This window comes from Bactrocera dorsalis, chromosome 4, assembly GCF_023373825.1.
Source record: "Bactrocera dorsalis isolate Fly_Bdor chromosome 4, ASM2337382v1, whole genome shotgun sequence".
NCBI lineage: Eukaryota > Metazoa > Arthropoda > Insecta > Diptera > Tephritidae > Bactrocera > Bactrocera dorsalis.
Genome location: NC_064306.1, coordinates 44059050 through 44074461, shown reverse-complemented (window position 1 = coordinate 44074461; position 15412 = coordinate 44059050). Strand labels below are relative to the sequence as shown.

The 15412-nt window shown below is 36.7% G+C and overlaps 1 protein-coding gene across 7 annotated transcripts; it reads right to left on the bottom strand.

Moving 5' to 3' along the window:
* LOC105222571 (E3 ubiquitin-protein ligase UBR1) lies at nt 1-15363 on the bottom strand. Of its 7 annotated transcripts, none has more exons than XM_029548809.2 (11): nt 15262-15363; nt 12812-13571; nt 9753-9770; nt 7785-7853; nt 7046-7380; nt 4454-5932; nt 3722-4383; nt 3549-3660; nt 3354-3482; nt 1910-3278; nt 1-1694 (listed from the first exon to the last, which is right to left on the bottom strand). In XM_029548809.2, exons 2-11 carry the CDS (start codon nt 12984-12986, stop codon nt 514-516), a joined length of 5529 nt encoding a protein of 1842 aa, XP_029404669.2. In that variant the 5' UTR covers nt 12987-13571; nt 15262-15363; the 3' UTR covers nt 1-513. The 7 variants fall into 7 exon arrangements, with proteins under 7 accessions (XP_029404669.2, XP_029404667.2, XP_029404668.2 ...); XM_029548807.2 differs by lacking the exon at nt 15262-15363 and adding an exon at nt 14884-15225; XM_029548808.2 differs by lacking the exon at nt 15262-15363 and adding an exon at nt 14920-15225.
* Between the last annotated feature and the right edge of the window lie 49 nt (nt 15364-15412).

Below are 15412 nucleotides of genomic sequence, written 5' to 3'. Positions count from 1 at the left end.
TGTTTTTGTTTTTGTTTTTGTAGATACGTTAAACAGTCACAGTTAATGTTTATAGAATATATGTATGTATGTTATGTATTTATGTATACGTTGTGTGTATCTTGAAAAGCGTTGCGATTTTATCTTATTCACTACCAACTAAACTGCCCCACGGGGTATTTTCATATATTTTTTGGCTAACAGACACTTCAGCTCTCAGCTGCATTTATTATAGTTAGTTTATAATAAATTAAATAAAATAAAAAAATAGTTCTTTACAAAACCAAAAAGGCAAACCTATACAACCATAGCGGGAATGAAATTCCAATGTTTTCTTCCCTCTATTTCTAAATTAGTACTAGACAAAAGAAGTCACGCTAAAATATTCCCGATAAGGTTGATTCCTTTAGCGCGCACACACATAAATCACATATGTTGAAGAAGTTGCCAACTTGTTCACGCCGTTCCGGTTGCGCTCAAGTGTCCAGCGCATCATTGCTCGTACAACTTTTGTGTTGGCCGCGACCAAAAAGACTACATGTGATGCCACTGTGTTGCCACAACGGACGTATTATCATTGAGACGGGCAATTTCCTCATGCAGCGTGTGACTCAGCCAATTTAGTTGGATTTTGCTGTAGCGCAACGGACATAAACGCAACGGATTGCCACGTCTCAAGCCCTGATCAGTCTCGCCGTAATGATCCAAGTATGGAGGATTGACAAAGCAACCCTTATTACGACCCAAATACACAATTTGACAATCGCGTATGCGTAGAAAAACGCAAATCTCTGCAGCGCAAGAATTGGCATGATAAGTGCAAGCACCCACATTACGACCCTCCAACTCCGGTTGACAGCAGAATGACTGTGCACAAATAATTTTGCCACATATCATGCACATCGTTGGCGTTTTCATCTCTTCACGCTTATTATTCGGACAAATGAATTCCGAAACACTGTTTATAAGATCGCTATAATCTTCGGGTAGATCCACTAATCTTGGCACACTTTGAGTGCAGGGTACTAAATCGAAGTTACGGCCGCAACGTTTCTTCTTCGTTGTCACGTCACAGTACACCAAATCGGGATGGGTGGCAAATGTCTCTAATATGGATGCATAGCAGCCGGCGCTGTCAAAGTATGCAGCCAGTCCGGTTTCCAAGCCTAAATATTTACACATATTCTCATACGTGTCGCTTTTTTCGGGAAGAAATTCATCGGGGAATTCTACTTCGGTGACGAAGTGGAAGAACAAACAACAACAACGTAAATATTCTCTCATTTGCTTTTTGATGTGAGCGTACAGTGCGGCGATGGTGCCCAAATCGCACGGTACCTTAAATTCATTATCAGCATTATATTCGCTCATCGAAACTTCGAGATCGGCATCGATTTCTGTTGACTGTGTTTCCTGTAATAATGCCTCCTCGGATTTTGCTGGCGTTTGTGTTTGTGACTGGGCCTGTGTTTGTTGTTGTTGTTGTTGCATATATGCGAGCGCTTGTTGGCGGGCAACAAAATTATATTTACGATAAAATTCTGCTATGTTGTCGCGTATGTTTTGCGGTAATTGTTTGATTTCCTGGTCATAGTCTTCGTCGACATCCATGTCTGGCGGTTGGAAGAGCACAATTGCTTTCACCATATTAGCGAGGAAGAATAACTGCACGGCATAGAAGTCCAGCATGCTGCCATTGACCACAACAGATTTGTCTGTAGAAATAAAGATTGTGAGAACATTTTTTACAAAATGAAAATTTGAAAAAGAAAGGGCGTAGACTTCGGTTGCACCGAAGCTAGAATACTCTGTGCAAATACAAAATATTATTTTCGAGAATTTAATTTTGAACGGTAGGTTTGTTTGGCAGATTTCTTTGGAGCCCGTAACGGTACCCTGTTTACAATATAAAAAAAAAATAAATACTTACGCGAAGAGGAGAAAAGTATATTCGGCACCAGGCATGTCATTTGTACCATCATGCTGAAAGGTCTCCATTCCAATATACAGCTGCCCTTTTGCTTGAAGACTGTGTCCAACAGTTCGGCCACAACGGGTTTCAGATTTGTTACATCGGTGTGTGTTAAATTCGTGCCATACAAACAGGACGCACGCACCAAACCGCTAATGCAACTCTTTTGTCGTATGGACATTTCACTCTTAAACGGTTTGGCCACTGCACGATGGTGAACTTCCAGCGCACGCACTGTATAGATGCAAGTATGTATCAGCCACAAGAAGCCATCCTTCTCAGACTCATCAAAATCAGCGGGCGCATGTTGCCGAATCGATTTGATATAGCGTTGGGCAAAAGTTATCCAGCTAGCTGGTAGTTCCAACTTGTCAATGGGTTGTGCGATACGCTCGAACTGTGCGATATTGGCATACAGATTAGCGCGCGACAATATTGCGTCAGCCAGTGGCAAGACACGATCGAAATTTCCCTCGATGGGCGGTAAAATCAATTCATCACCCAATGTTTTCATCACTTCAATCCACATGTCTATGGGGAATAAATCCTCGCCCTTATGTATAACCAATGGCATTGAGTACTTCGATAGCGGTGCACTCAGTGGCAACACTGAATTACTCAGGCAACGACAATATGGACACTGAAATTCAGTGTTCTGTGATGCTTGTGGAAACGGTTGACGATTGCGATGTGGCCTTCGTTGTTCTTTTGTCTCTTCGTTGGTATAGTATTCTTGCCAGCAATTAATATGCATCACATGACCACAGCTGCTCGTGTGTACTGAGCATGCATATTTTGCATCGGGTGGCAATACTTTCGATTTCTGTACGAATGCCGAATACACGAGTGTCGGTCCATCCTTACTAACGGTACAATCCTCAAAACAGAGTATACACTTGAAACTCTGCTCTTCTGGCTGCTGCAAACGTCGCTCCACGCCCAAACAAGCCTGTGAATTGTAAGCTACAGCACCTTCTTCGTCCATATTCGAAACATCTTCTTGCCATTCCATTGCTGTGGTTGCATCACGACTACCGCTCGCTTGTACATTAGCGCTGGCAAACATTTCCGCATTCGATTTCATGAAATTATTTTGGGCATTTTGCATTTGTGCCATTATTTTAGCGCGGCGTTCAGCAGCCAGGCGTGCACGTTCCTCCTTCTCTTGCTTCTCCTTCTCGGCAGCGGTGAGTGGTCGTGATATTTCGACTTCTTCACCACCATCTGCCAACATTGTGCTGACATCTGCTTCGTTAGCTTTGCCTTTGGCCTGTAGCTCCTTGAATTTTTGTATTGTCCAGAGTATGAAATCGCGATGAGCCTCAACCTAAAAGTGGATAACGTATATATGACACAATTTTCGGAAATTTCATATTGGCGAGGTTATAGCAACAGTACTTACACGAGAACTACGCGACAATTCTTCTAATTTACTTAGCATATTGTATTTTTGTGACTGTTCATAGAATGAAAGAAATGGATAATAGCCCGATTGTTCCTCTTGCAGGCCATAACCAATTAGAAAGAGTACCTGTAAATAATTTGCGTGGTATAGTTATTGCCAAGCAAAATCATATGTTTTAGTATTTCAACTTACTTCTTGTAAATGATTTTCCGCAAAACTATTTGAGGTTAGATCGATGGCACGATCCAACACAGTTGTCAAAATCGTCATCATCACATCACATTGCAACAAATTAGCAATTGAGCTGTCAGAATATAAACATACATAAATATTTTTTAAGCATATTGCATAACGCAGCAACTTACACAAATCCATCGGTCAACTTGGGCAGCTTAGGTGGTGGGCAACAAACGAGTTCGTTTTTATTCTTACGACGCAGACGTTGTGTCTCCTCCGATTTGGACTTTTCTTCCTTGGTATAATGATAGAAATACATATTATAATTTTCATACAGCTCTTCTTTAAGCTGGTAAACGCCTCTAGAGTCTGACCGTTGTGGTTTTTTGAAAACTGCCACAGTATCGATAACATCTTCCACGGCTGTTTCATTGAGCGCATCTGGAAGAGCGCGATTCAACTCCGAATGCGAATATGGTCTAATACAAAGCAGTTGTATTATTTCCTTTTTGGTACGATCCTCTTCCGCCACATTCGATATACCGGGTACATAACGTTCGCCAATGATTACGATTAGTAATTCTAAAAATTCTTCAATCATCGGCAAGAGGAAGTCATCTTCCACCGCTTCGGCCGTTGAATTCTTCTCATAATCCGGTTGTATCCACTTGATTAAATTGAATTTATTTAGTATATGTATCAGATATTGGTTGCTCTCAATTAAAGCGGCACCAATCTGTAGGCCAATAATGTCGCGATCCAACATTTCCGTGCGACAGCGCACGATACGATAGAAGTACAGCTGATGAAGCAGCGAGTAGCCGTTACGACGCCACATGCCAGCGTGCACCTATAATTTTAATTAATTTTTGAATAATTAACAACTTTGCTAAGCAAAACTTTTGCCAAAAACCACTTACCTGCGCAATCATCGTTTGTGTGCATAATATTGGCTCCATAATCTCCTCGGGTGTACGTTTGTTGCCAGCAACGGCATTGTCGAAGGTCAAACCGTATGCGCCCAAGTGCAAGTATATGCCAGCAAAGAAGCGCGATAATGGTAAATGTATGGAAACGGGGCGTGAAGCCACATCGTAGATTATACATTCGGCCACATGACCGGCAACATGACGTTCTTCCCGTTTAATCGTGGTATCCACAATAAACGTATTCGAAACGAGATAACGCATTACCATTTGATAAAGTTTAGTCAGCACAGCCAAATCAGTAGAACACCATTCTAATACTAAAGTGATAGCGGTGGCTAATTTAATATGCAAATTGAAAGCGCATTCCCATTCCGGTTCGTAGTCCATGTGCTGGCCGGTTTGACGTGTGGTCGACTCCATGCCCTGCATCACGTTCAACAACTTCAGTAACGCTTTGCAACCTTCCAGAAAACCCTCACGCAATCCATCCGTCCATACATCGGGCTTGAAGCTGAGTATATAACGCAAATCGTAGAGTATGTAAGCGGCACGTTTAAACGGTGCATTAATATTCTTTGAGAATTGTAGTGTTTTATTCTTGATGAACGTCTCTATCGATGCATGATAGAATGTGTGTAGCAATTTGTGAAAAATACCCTCGTTAGCCATTAGATAATGCGCTATGCTTGGCACGGTGAATAATTGCACACTCAGCGATACAATCGAGCATGAATGCTCGTGATCGTCACGTATGAAATCCTGCACAATCGAAGCATAATGTTTGGAGAATTCCTGCGCCAATGCCATTTTGTTGTCGTACTCCATCAGCAGACCTGATATGAGCAGGCGATGCCAGCAGGCACGCGCTGTCTTCCACAACTTCACATCGTACTCGAGTATGTGTCGTATGCAATAGGGTGGCTTACGATCCATTATTAGACGTGCGAATATCTTACGGAAAATGCTGTGTTTGATGAGAAACTCCTGAAACCATGTGAGCAATTGCAATGCGAATTGCTGACAAGCTACGGCGCGTATATTTAGCACAGAAACGCGTAACGATTGATTAGCGCGTGAGTGTGGTATACCGGGTACTACGGTGACGGCTTGTTTTTCGATTGCCTCCTGCAGTTGCTGACACTCACTAAAGCTATCACATTTAACAACGGCGCGACCTTCACGATCAATACTCGCCACAATTTCCATAGCGTCCTTCTGACGGCATTTGGCAATTTTCGTCAACGTCTGTATGACCTGATCGAATGTGTGTGACTCGTCATTGTAGAGTACGGTGCAAAAGCACTCGTCTTGCCCATCGTCTGAGTCGCCGTCCAAGCACTCGAGACTCGCATTCGGTTCGATTTCAAGGAAATTCACGCAAAATGTAAGTATTGCATTGAAGGTGAGCTCACAACGTTCCTGTATGGCATCCGTGATGATTGTACTACTGATGGGATTCTCTTTACCGCGCTGGAAATTTTTAATGTTTACATTTCAAAATATTCTTGCGACTTACAATTTTGTATGAGTATGGTGGAGGATCAGGTTCAATGACGCGGTGGTGTTTATAATGCGAGTGTAATGAATTTAGAAAATGAACTTAACACTAATGTTAACGGAAAAACTCAAAACGTTTAATCAAAATGTAATATTTTATATTCGAAGTACCACATAAGGTTTAATTATAAAAATTATTTCGATTTTTCTGATTGCAATTATTATGAAAAATATTCCACTGGCCGAAATGCAACTGTGTTTCCCTTTATTTTCGAAACAACTTTTTTGAAAAAATGAAGAATCAACTACATTTTACACAAATTCCTAATTTCAATTTTCTTTCCAATTGATTTAAAATTCATACATACATACATACATACATTCATATACCATTTGATCAAATTTGACCCGGACTGGATGTTTCACAAAGCAGCCCAGAAGCCTAGATTTATCAAACACATCACTACTGGTGACGAGACGTGATTTTATAAATATAACGTCGTATCTGTCCAACAATCTAGGTAATGGCGTTCCAAAAGAGGACCGGAACCGAAAGTAACGCAATTTCGTTCCATGTTTAAAACACTGATTAACTATTTTAATTAACTATTATAAATCTTGGCAACTATGTCCTGAACAATATTTTCGGAGGAAAGCGAGGTTATGTACGATATTGCTTACATATGGAATATTGAACAAGACTGTGATTTAGACAAGATACGATTATTTACGAGCTCAGCCATACTTTATCGAGTTTTCGCTTCATTTAAGGGCAGTTTTGAAAGGGCAACTCAATTTTGAAATGAATGGATTTATAGTCAGACAGCTAAAATCAAATACATTGGGGAGACGAAAAAATATTTTTGAACTCTTTAGTTGCACAAAACTTCTTCTTTATTGGCGTGCTACAAAACAAAGTCTATCCATTTTTGCGACAGTTGGGGTCTATAATGCCTCGTCATCCAATCCTTCGCCCTTGGATTGTTGTACTCCGAAGTGGTAAGTTATTCATGAGATGATTTCATATTTTGTGACCAAAATGTATGTGCAAATGATTCAATATGAACTCAAATGGAATGTACTCACCAGATGCTCTTCACAATAATGATCCTTTTTCCATGCCTCCTCATCGCCACAATCACAGCAGCCACCACCACCTGAAGTTGACATTTTATACTTGTGATAGCGATGTGCCGATTGTTTAAAACAATTCACGCACAACACACAAGTGGGATCCATGCCGCACTCGCGGCAACTATATGTGGGTTCACCATTCTTGAATACTTTGCCACACACCGTGGCGGTATTGCCCTCCTGCTGCAATTTATCGAGCACTATTGTGGGATTATCGCCCAACACGAACTCCATCAGAACATTTATGATGTGCTCCTTGGCGCCAGCCTCGTTGAAGGTGATTTTTACTAAATTTTGTTTATGTTTTTCCAAAGTGATGAACATATAGAAGAAGAGCGCAAGAGAATAAAAAGAGTCATGAAAAATAGAATTAGTAGAAATATAAATAGATACAAGCATAAGTGAGTAATGAAAATTTGATTATTTATTATTGCTGGTTTTTGCATGGCAAATGCATAACCACCTATATATTTATAATAGCCAGGCAATGAATATTAGTAGCGTCGCCAGTAAGTTCTAAACACAATGGATGTATGAGTATTAAACTGAAGGTACGCTTCCGTTTAATTTAAAGTAATTTTGAATTACTGATTGTGCTGATTTATGTATTTTATGATTATTTTTGAATTTTTTATTTTTGTTCAGATGAGTGAACTTAAGTTTTGGGAAAAGTGTTGGCAAAAAAACTTACAGGCGCCACGAGGCCGCGAGCCATCAAGCCTAGTTTGATAGTTTCTAAATGCAGAAAGTACATCTGCCCCTTGGGGAACCAAAAACACATAATAATTAACGTAAAATAAAAAAAAAATAAATAAATAATCGATATTGAAATAATAAAATTAGCGCATCAAGCAAATGTTACGGATTTAGATGAAATGCTATTTATGTTGCAATAAGTGTTTAATATTCACGAGCAAAAGCACATACAATGTATATTGTTTATTATAAAAGCTGTTTATTGATGAGTGTTTAATGTAGGACTTCAGCAACAAAAATACAATTATACACATAATATAAAGAACAGCCTAAACTAAAACCAATAACACATAGTACTCAGGTTCTTTATAAGTTCTGTTTTCGTTAGAAATGGCTAAGATTTTTGGATATTTTAGAAAACAAAAAACTACTTAATGACAGTTTTTTAAATGTTGATATATATTTTACAATTAGTGAATATACAGGGTTTTTCCGGAAAGTAATAGGACTGCTTTTCTTCCGCCGCGACTGTACTTGGGAGCACCGACTAGATTCGGTAGAGGGCGTTACTAGCTAACGAACGAGCGGTTCGTCAGTTGTCTCCGAGCATCTGCAGAGTCGGGACAAACATTTTCGCGCGACGTGTTTCTGTGAGTGGTGCAAGCCGAAAAGGCAGCGTTCGTTAGTGCAGAGGTACGCGATAAATCTTCGACAGAGACATTTGTTATGATCAAACAGTCTTACCCAGATGTTACTTTAGGAAGAAATGGTGTGTTTCGGTGGCACCAGGCCTTTTTGAATGACCGGGAAGAGGTTGCTGTCGTCCTCGCCGACAAAAGGGGAAGAATGAACAAATCCAAAGTGAAAACGATGTTCATTTTTTTTACATCAAAGGCGTTGTCCAAATTGAATTTGTTTCATCTGAACAAACCGTCAACGCCAAGACTCAAACGAAGGGTCAATCGGGTCCGACAAGACATCGACGCCGATTGGAAGTTGCACCACGACAGCGCTCCGGCTCACACCGCGCTTCTCGTGAACAGCTACCTCATCAAGGCCCGCATCCCAACGCTTCCGCAGCCGCTTTACAGCCCAGATGTGGCCCTCCGGACTTTGTTTTTGTTTCCTTGCCTAAAAAGGCCGATAAAGGCAAGCATTTTGAGACGACAGAGGGTATCCAAGCAGTATGCACCTCGGCTCTCCAGACTACTGCGGAGAACGCCTTCCGTGACGCCTTCATTGCTTAGAAATCGCGCTGGCAGCGCTGCATCGACGCAGAAGGAGCCTATTTTTAAAGTTTTTCAAGAATTTTAACAATTGGTTCAATAACTTTTTTTTTTTAATCGACTCAGTCCTATGACTTTCCAAACAAATCCTGTATGAAAGTATTACCTATACAATGAACTACGGCTTTTAAAAAATGGAATTTAATAAAATGGGAGACTTTGAATCTAATAGTTGTCGGAAACAGAATTGAAACCGACCAAAAAAAGTAGTAGGTGTCATAAATTGACAGCTGGTTCGAATATTGGTTTTGCGTATGTTCGAAAAGACAAAAATCCAATCAGATTCTGTGACACCATTGAAAATCAGAATTGGTTTGCAATTCTAACAGCTAAGCAATTCTGTCTTGGGTTCCACAATAGCCCTGGATATTTGGAAAGTCAAAATGCCATTTTCTAGAGAATCGAAAAGCTTGAAGATCATTCAACGAAGAATATATAAATTAAGAAGAAACAAGAAAAAACGTTAATTTTGGTTGCACGAAGCTTTATAACCGTAACAACAGATGTCTTCAAAATAATCATTTTCGATTTAAGCCTTGTATCCGTACTTTCTAACGGAAAACAGAACTTACAACTACACAAAGTGCTTTAAATAATGTGTGAGATATGTAGTTAAATGTTCAATGACATTTTTACGATGATCAGCGAAAATAATTTCACAATTCGTATTTACTTACAGCTGGGTCTGGTAGCATCTGAAAAAAAAAGAAAAAAAATAATTAGATTTTTATTCGTTTGAATACCGCAGTTCTGATGATTAATTAAATTTACATATGTTTAGGCATTCAACAGAAAAAATGAAAGAAGTTATGTTCCATTGATATATACACACTATGTATACATACATATTTATATTATAATATATACTAAATATCGTAGAATTTTATGGTTACAAATCGCTTCACCACTGTAGTGACTAAGAGTGAATAATGACAAAAATGCTGATGACGAGATTATAAATAACAATTACGTCTATAAATTATTTATACAGTTGGTAGCTTTGACGTTTTCTTGTAAGACGTTGAACTTTTTATTTTAATAAAAGCCACTTATGGATAGGTTTGAGTATGTGTCTTTGATAAACTATGTCGCCTCAAATTGAAATACCCGTTTAGAAAATATACATATATCCATGTTGGCGTAATAACAGATACTTTTTGAAAATCGAATTGCTTTTGTCACAAAAATTATAATTGATTTTAAACATCCTCCGATCCAAAGTACCGTAATTTGCTAAATAATTAAGAAGTTTAAATAGTTTTAATTTTACGCTTTAATACTACATATTGTAGATAAATATAAATATCAATGACTTATACATTTTTTATCATGCCTCTGAACTCTTGAAAGTCCTAAATGGAAAACAAAACGCTACGTAGCACTTTTATTTTATTTTTATTTTTGACGACTCATCACAAAGCACTTTCGTCTTATAACTGCATATACTATATAGAAAAATCCATATGAATGATATACATACATATGTATGCATGTGATCTAAAATCTTTGAATTAAAATGTATAAATATGAAATATAGTTGGAAAAATATTGAAAACTGAATTGAATGTTCCTTATGAATATTATGAAATAACCAAGATTTCTAAACAATTAATAAAAATAATCTTAAATCATTTAAATGAAAATGGAATTATTAAGAATTTCAATAAATCGATTTTCTTTTGTTGTATGTAAGTATTCCTTCTAATTAAAGTTTATGCGGCATTTAGATTTTAAGATATGTATAAGCGTATTAAAATTTTATAACTTAGTGTAAACGCTGTTTTTGAATTGAAATTTTACACGACCTTTTGAGATGTATTTGAAAGGTATTGATTGAAAAAATCCGGTTATCCATTTTCTAATACACTCTGAAGCGTAAATTTTGTCACAAAAACGACTTTTCTTTGTCAAAAAAAAACATTACTTCCATCTTTACTGGCGTAGACACCGCTTACCCGATTATAGCCAAGTTAACAACAGCGCGCCAGTAGTTTCTGCTTTTCGCTACGTGGCGCCAATTGGAGATTTCAAGCGAAAACACGTCCTTCTCCATCTGATCTTTCCAACGGAATGAAGGTTTTCCCTCTTCATCTGCTTCCATCGGTGGGTACTGCGTCGAGTACTTTCAGAGCTAGAGTGTTTACGTCCATTCGAACGACATGACTTAGCCAATGTCGTCGTATATCTCATACAGCTCATCGTTCCATCGAATGCGATATTCGCCGTGGCCAACGCGCAAAGGACCATAAATCTTTCCCAGAACCTTTCTCTCGAAAACTCGTAACTTCGACTCATCGGATGTTGTTATCGTCCAAGCCGCTAGTTTGATTTTTGTTCGTCGAGAGAGGACCTTACTTCTCATTTGCCTACTCAGTCCGAAGTAGCACCTGTTGGCAAGAGTTATTCTGCGTTGGATTTCTAGGCTCACATTGTTGGTGGTATTGATACTGGTTCCGAAATAGACTTCAAAGTTATGAGTGTCAACAGTGACGTGAGAGCCAAGTCGCGAGTGTTTTTGTAACGTTAAAGCACTAACGAAGGAAGTATAAAACTTTCATTCAATTAGAAAATGTTAGTTTTTGTATGACTTGCTCTAAAGTGTCGTGCTTAACAGCTATGTTCTCACGATTGAATCGTGTTTACTGAGAAATTTCTCACGGCAGTCAATCACCTATGGCTAATTTGTTTAACTTGCATTAATAAACTAACGAGCTTTATGTTCATTCAACGATATCGTCATATAGTATAAATATTTTATAACAATTATTTGATTGACGGCATTTAATAAACCGAAAATAGCAGAACTAAAGAAATTGACAAATATTTGAAATTCAATTCCCACTACTTAATAGTATATAAAATGCTTATTACATCATATTATATAATTATGTTACTCCTCAATCCATATAAACAAATTTTTTCCATTTATTACAATATATTGCAAATTTTTCAATCGTGTTTCAACTTTCATTGTACTAATATGAACAAGAGACAATTTACATCACAGTTTTACAATGAAACAAGGTAAACCAGTAAGAAAATACTACTTATACGCGTAACAGAACTTTATACTCCAACCATATCAGGCAAATATGTACATGCATATATCATAGTACATACGTATGTATGCATAGTAAATCTTATCTCAATGTATACGTGCCACAATAAGAACCTAAACCTGGAAAATCTAAAAAAAAAAATTAAATATTATATGATTTTCGAGATTTATGCTTTTTTCAAAATTGAATAAATTGTATGGTATATAACAATGATTTGTTTTTTATAGGATCTTTTACAAATAATTTATTTATTTTTTTAAAGTTTATTTAAATAAAATTAAAACTAGATGCTGGATTGAAAAGTATTTTTACAAGCAACCGCTTATCAAAGTATAACACCCACAAGCGACATGTGGTGATAGAGTATAAAACCTCAAAAACCTCTGTAGATTGGAAATCTGACATACATACATATCTACTTAACTAGAATAACATTACAATTTTAGCATTTGTTAGTCATGTAAATTGTACGCGTGTGTTATCAGATCATGTTGCCATGGTCAATGTTACCAAAGCACATAAATAACCACAACCGTCGTCGCTACCGCCATTGTCAAAGGGCAGACAAATGACAATTTGTTACTTTCAGTCACTTACTGTGTGGTCTGCGTATAACGGTAATTAATATGAATGTCTAAACATTGCTTAATGAGAATAATAGTAAAACATTTACTCACCTTGCTCTCTTTCATATCGGAAATGAAAATATTTCCTTGATTGTTTTTGAAAAAACTCCGTAAAATCACTATTTTTTATTGTACCAGCTTGATACTTGAGACGCCAATCTTTGAGTGGCGCATCGGCAGTGTGTGTTGGCGGTGCAACCACATCCTCCAAATCGAAACGATCCATAGAGATGTTAACGTTGCAATACTACTCCACCCACGTCGACAATGTCACTTGTCTTTAATATTCACTTCTCTTTAATTCTGTGACTTTTGTGTTTATAGTACTTTTGTTTTCGTTGTTATTTCTTACTTGTTTTATGGTTTGCTTTTGATTTTGATATAGAAAACTTTATTTTGCATATTATGACACACGCATCTACTGCTGTAGTTTCACTAGCCACACGATGACAGAAATTTGCTGTGTTAAGTTTGTCTATTTCCTCTGAATATTTTAATTCGCACAAATTATTACGCTTTGCTCTGATCTCTGTATATGTATGTATTGTTTTTTACTTCTTTGTTTTTTTCTTTTAATAAAATTATTATATTGTAGGTGTATTAACCCATATGGTTATTTTGGGTCTCGAAGAATTAATTATTAAACAGGAAACAATACAACATCACTAGTCTCAAGAATATCGAAGAATATAGATGCACCTCCTTTGTTTCGTTTGTGAGATTCTTGCATATACTATATGTGTGTACTTATTCGCCTCTATTCTCGTTTATTTATCTTAGGTTGATAGTTGTATATTTTGATTATTGGTATCTGCAAGAAAATATAAATTAATGAGTAAAGAGCCAGATTTTACATAATTTAGCCAATCTGAAATGGTATTTAAACTTTATGATATTAACTCTATAGGAGAGAACCCATTAATGTATATCAAACAAGAAGGTTAACACAGCACATCATCATTTATACTTAAAACTCTTTATCTTTCAATATTTCCAATGTTTTGCAAATCACAGCTGACTTATGCCAATCAATTAAGTATGGATTGGTGCATCGTAATGTAGAGATGGATGGTAACGTAGAGCAGTGGGTGCGGTTATAAAAGGAATACTTAATGGAATCTATATAACTCTGGTTTTCATAAAAAAAATAATTACACTCTTTTCCTTAAATTTTGTAATCAAGATTTCTTTCTATAAAAGACTTAGCACTATGCAAAAACAAAGCGGTTGTAGATGTAACTGCGCAGCTCAGGGAGACACAGCCGTTATTGTTATACAATATAAAACATATATTGTTTTATATTCATCTATAGTATTAATGCAAAAGCTGATTCCTCTATACGAGTACATGTGTATGACTATGGCACAGTTCCACAAGCCAAAAAACAAGAAATAAACATTGCACATATTTAGCGTGCAGTACCAGCAAATGAAGGTCGTTTTATGTGTGACTACTGCAAAGTAGGTATATGTTTGATATAGTATTAAAAGCAACCAATATGATTAACTTGGAAAACTTGTTATCAGATATATACGAAATAATCAACTTTTAAACAAATTTGCTAATATGTAATATGTATATAGTACATAAGCATATTTTTCTTCCTGAAACGCACCAGCAAAGTAAAACCATAAAAAACAAGAACATTTTGGGGATAAGTATACTTTGGGTGCAAAATATGACGTCGCTTTCATGCTCCTACCAAATATTTATAATCTCTGCTAAAACTTCATTGTTCATAAATATAAACTTTTAATACTCAAAACTTCATTGTGGATTTTTCGTCCACGTCATTTGTATACCACTCATGCAAATTGTTTCGAGTTTTGAGTTAATAAAATACATTTTATCTGGTTTGCAGCTAAAATAATCACTTTATATACATACATATATGTACATATGTATATAAGCAATAGCTGTGCAATGCTCCTTCTTAAACTGACGTAAAATATTTTGCATGCAAAGATATTTTTCCTCAGCATGATATTTTTATTTTGTTGTTTTTCTGCACGTATTACAAAATAAGTTATTAGCTTGGCGTTTATTATTGTACAACTTGCATAAATTTACTTATTATAGTTTGTAATTAATTGCATATGAATATTTTAAATGTATTGCGTACTTTCACGATAACTTTGTTGCTGATTTCTTCACTCACTTTCATGTAATCACACTAAAATTTATATTTTCTTTTCAATATCAAATTTATTCTTGTCTTCGATCTATCTTTCTTCGTAATTTTGTTTTTTTATTATTTCTTTGACTTCGTACTGCTATCCAATTGTACTCTCTCGCTCTAGCTCATAACGACGAATGCAATATCATTTTTATCATTTGCCCTATTGTTTTTGTCTATATTGTGCTACTACCCACAGCAATAATTGGAAATGCAAAAACAAATTGCATAATACTAGTAAAAATGCAAATTTATTTTTTTCAACACTAATAATAATGAATTTAATTGGCAAGAAACTGTAAAACAACTACGTTAATTTTGTACCTGTCAATTTTACACGTGAATAAAGACTAAACAGCTGTCAGATGCGCAAGTGTTGCTGAAGCTATTTTTCCAATTCTACGTTTATCACTCAAAACAAAGCATGTGCGAAAGAGAGAAAACTAATGACTGCGTACACGGTTGTATGTGGAAT

Excerpts from the sequence above, each read along its gene's own strand:
- LOC105222571 (XM_029548809.2), bottom strand. The coding sequence starts at position 12,986 with ATGGATCGTTTCGATTTGGAGGATGTGGTTGCACCGCCAACACACACT. Across the intron at positions 4,384-4,453 it reads CACAAACGATGATTGCGCAG|GTGCACGCTGGCATGTGGCG; the intron begins GTAAGTGGTTTT and ends TTAAAATTATAG. Across the intron at positions 3,661-3,721 it reads AAGTTGACCGATGGATTTGT|CTCAATTGCTAATTTGTTGC; the intron begins GTAAGTTGCTGC and ends ATATTCTGACAG.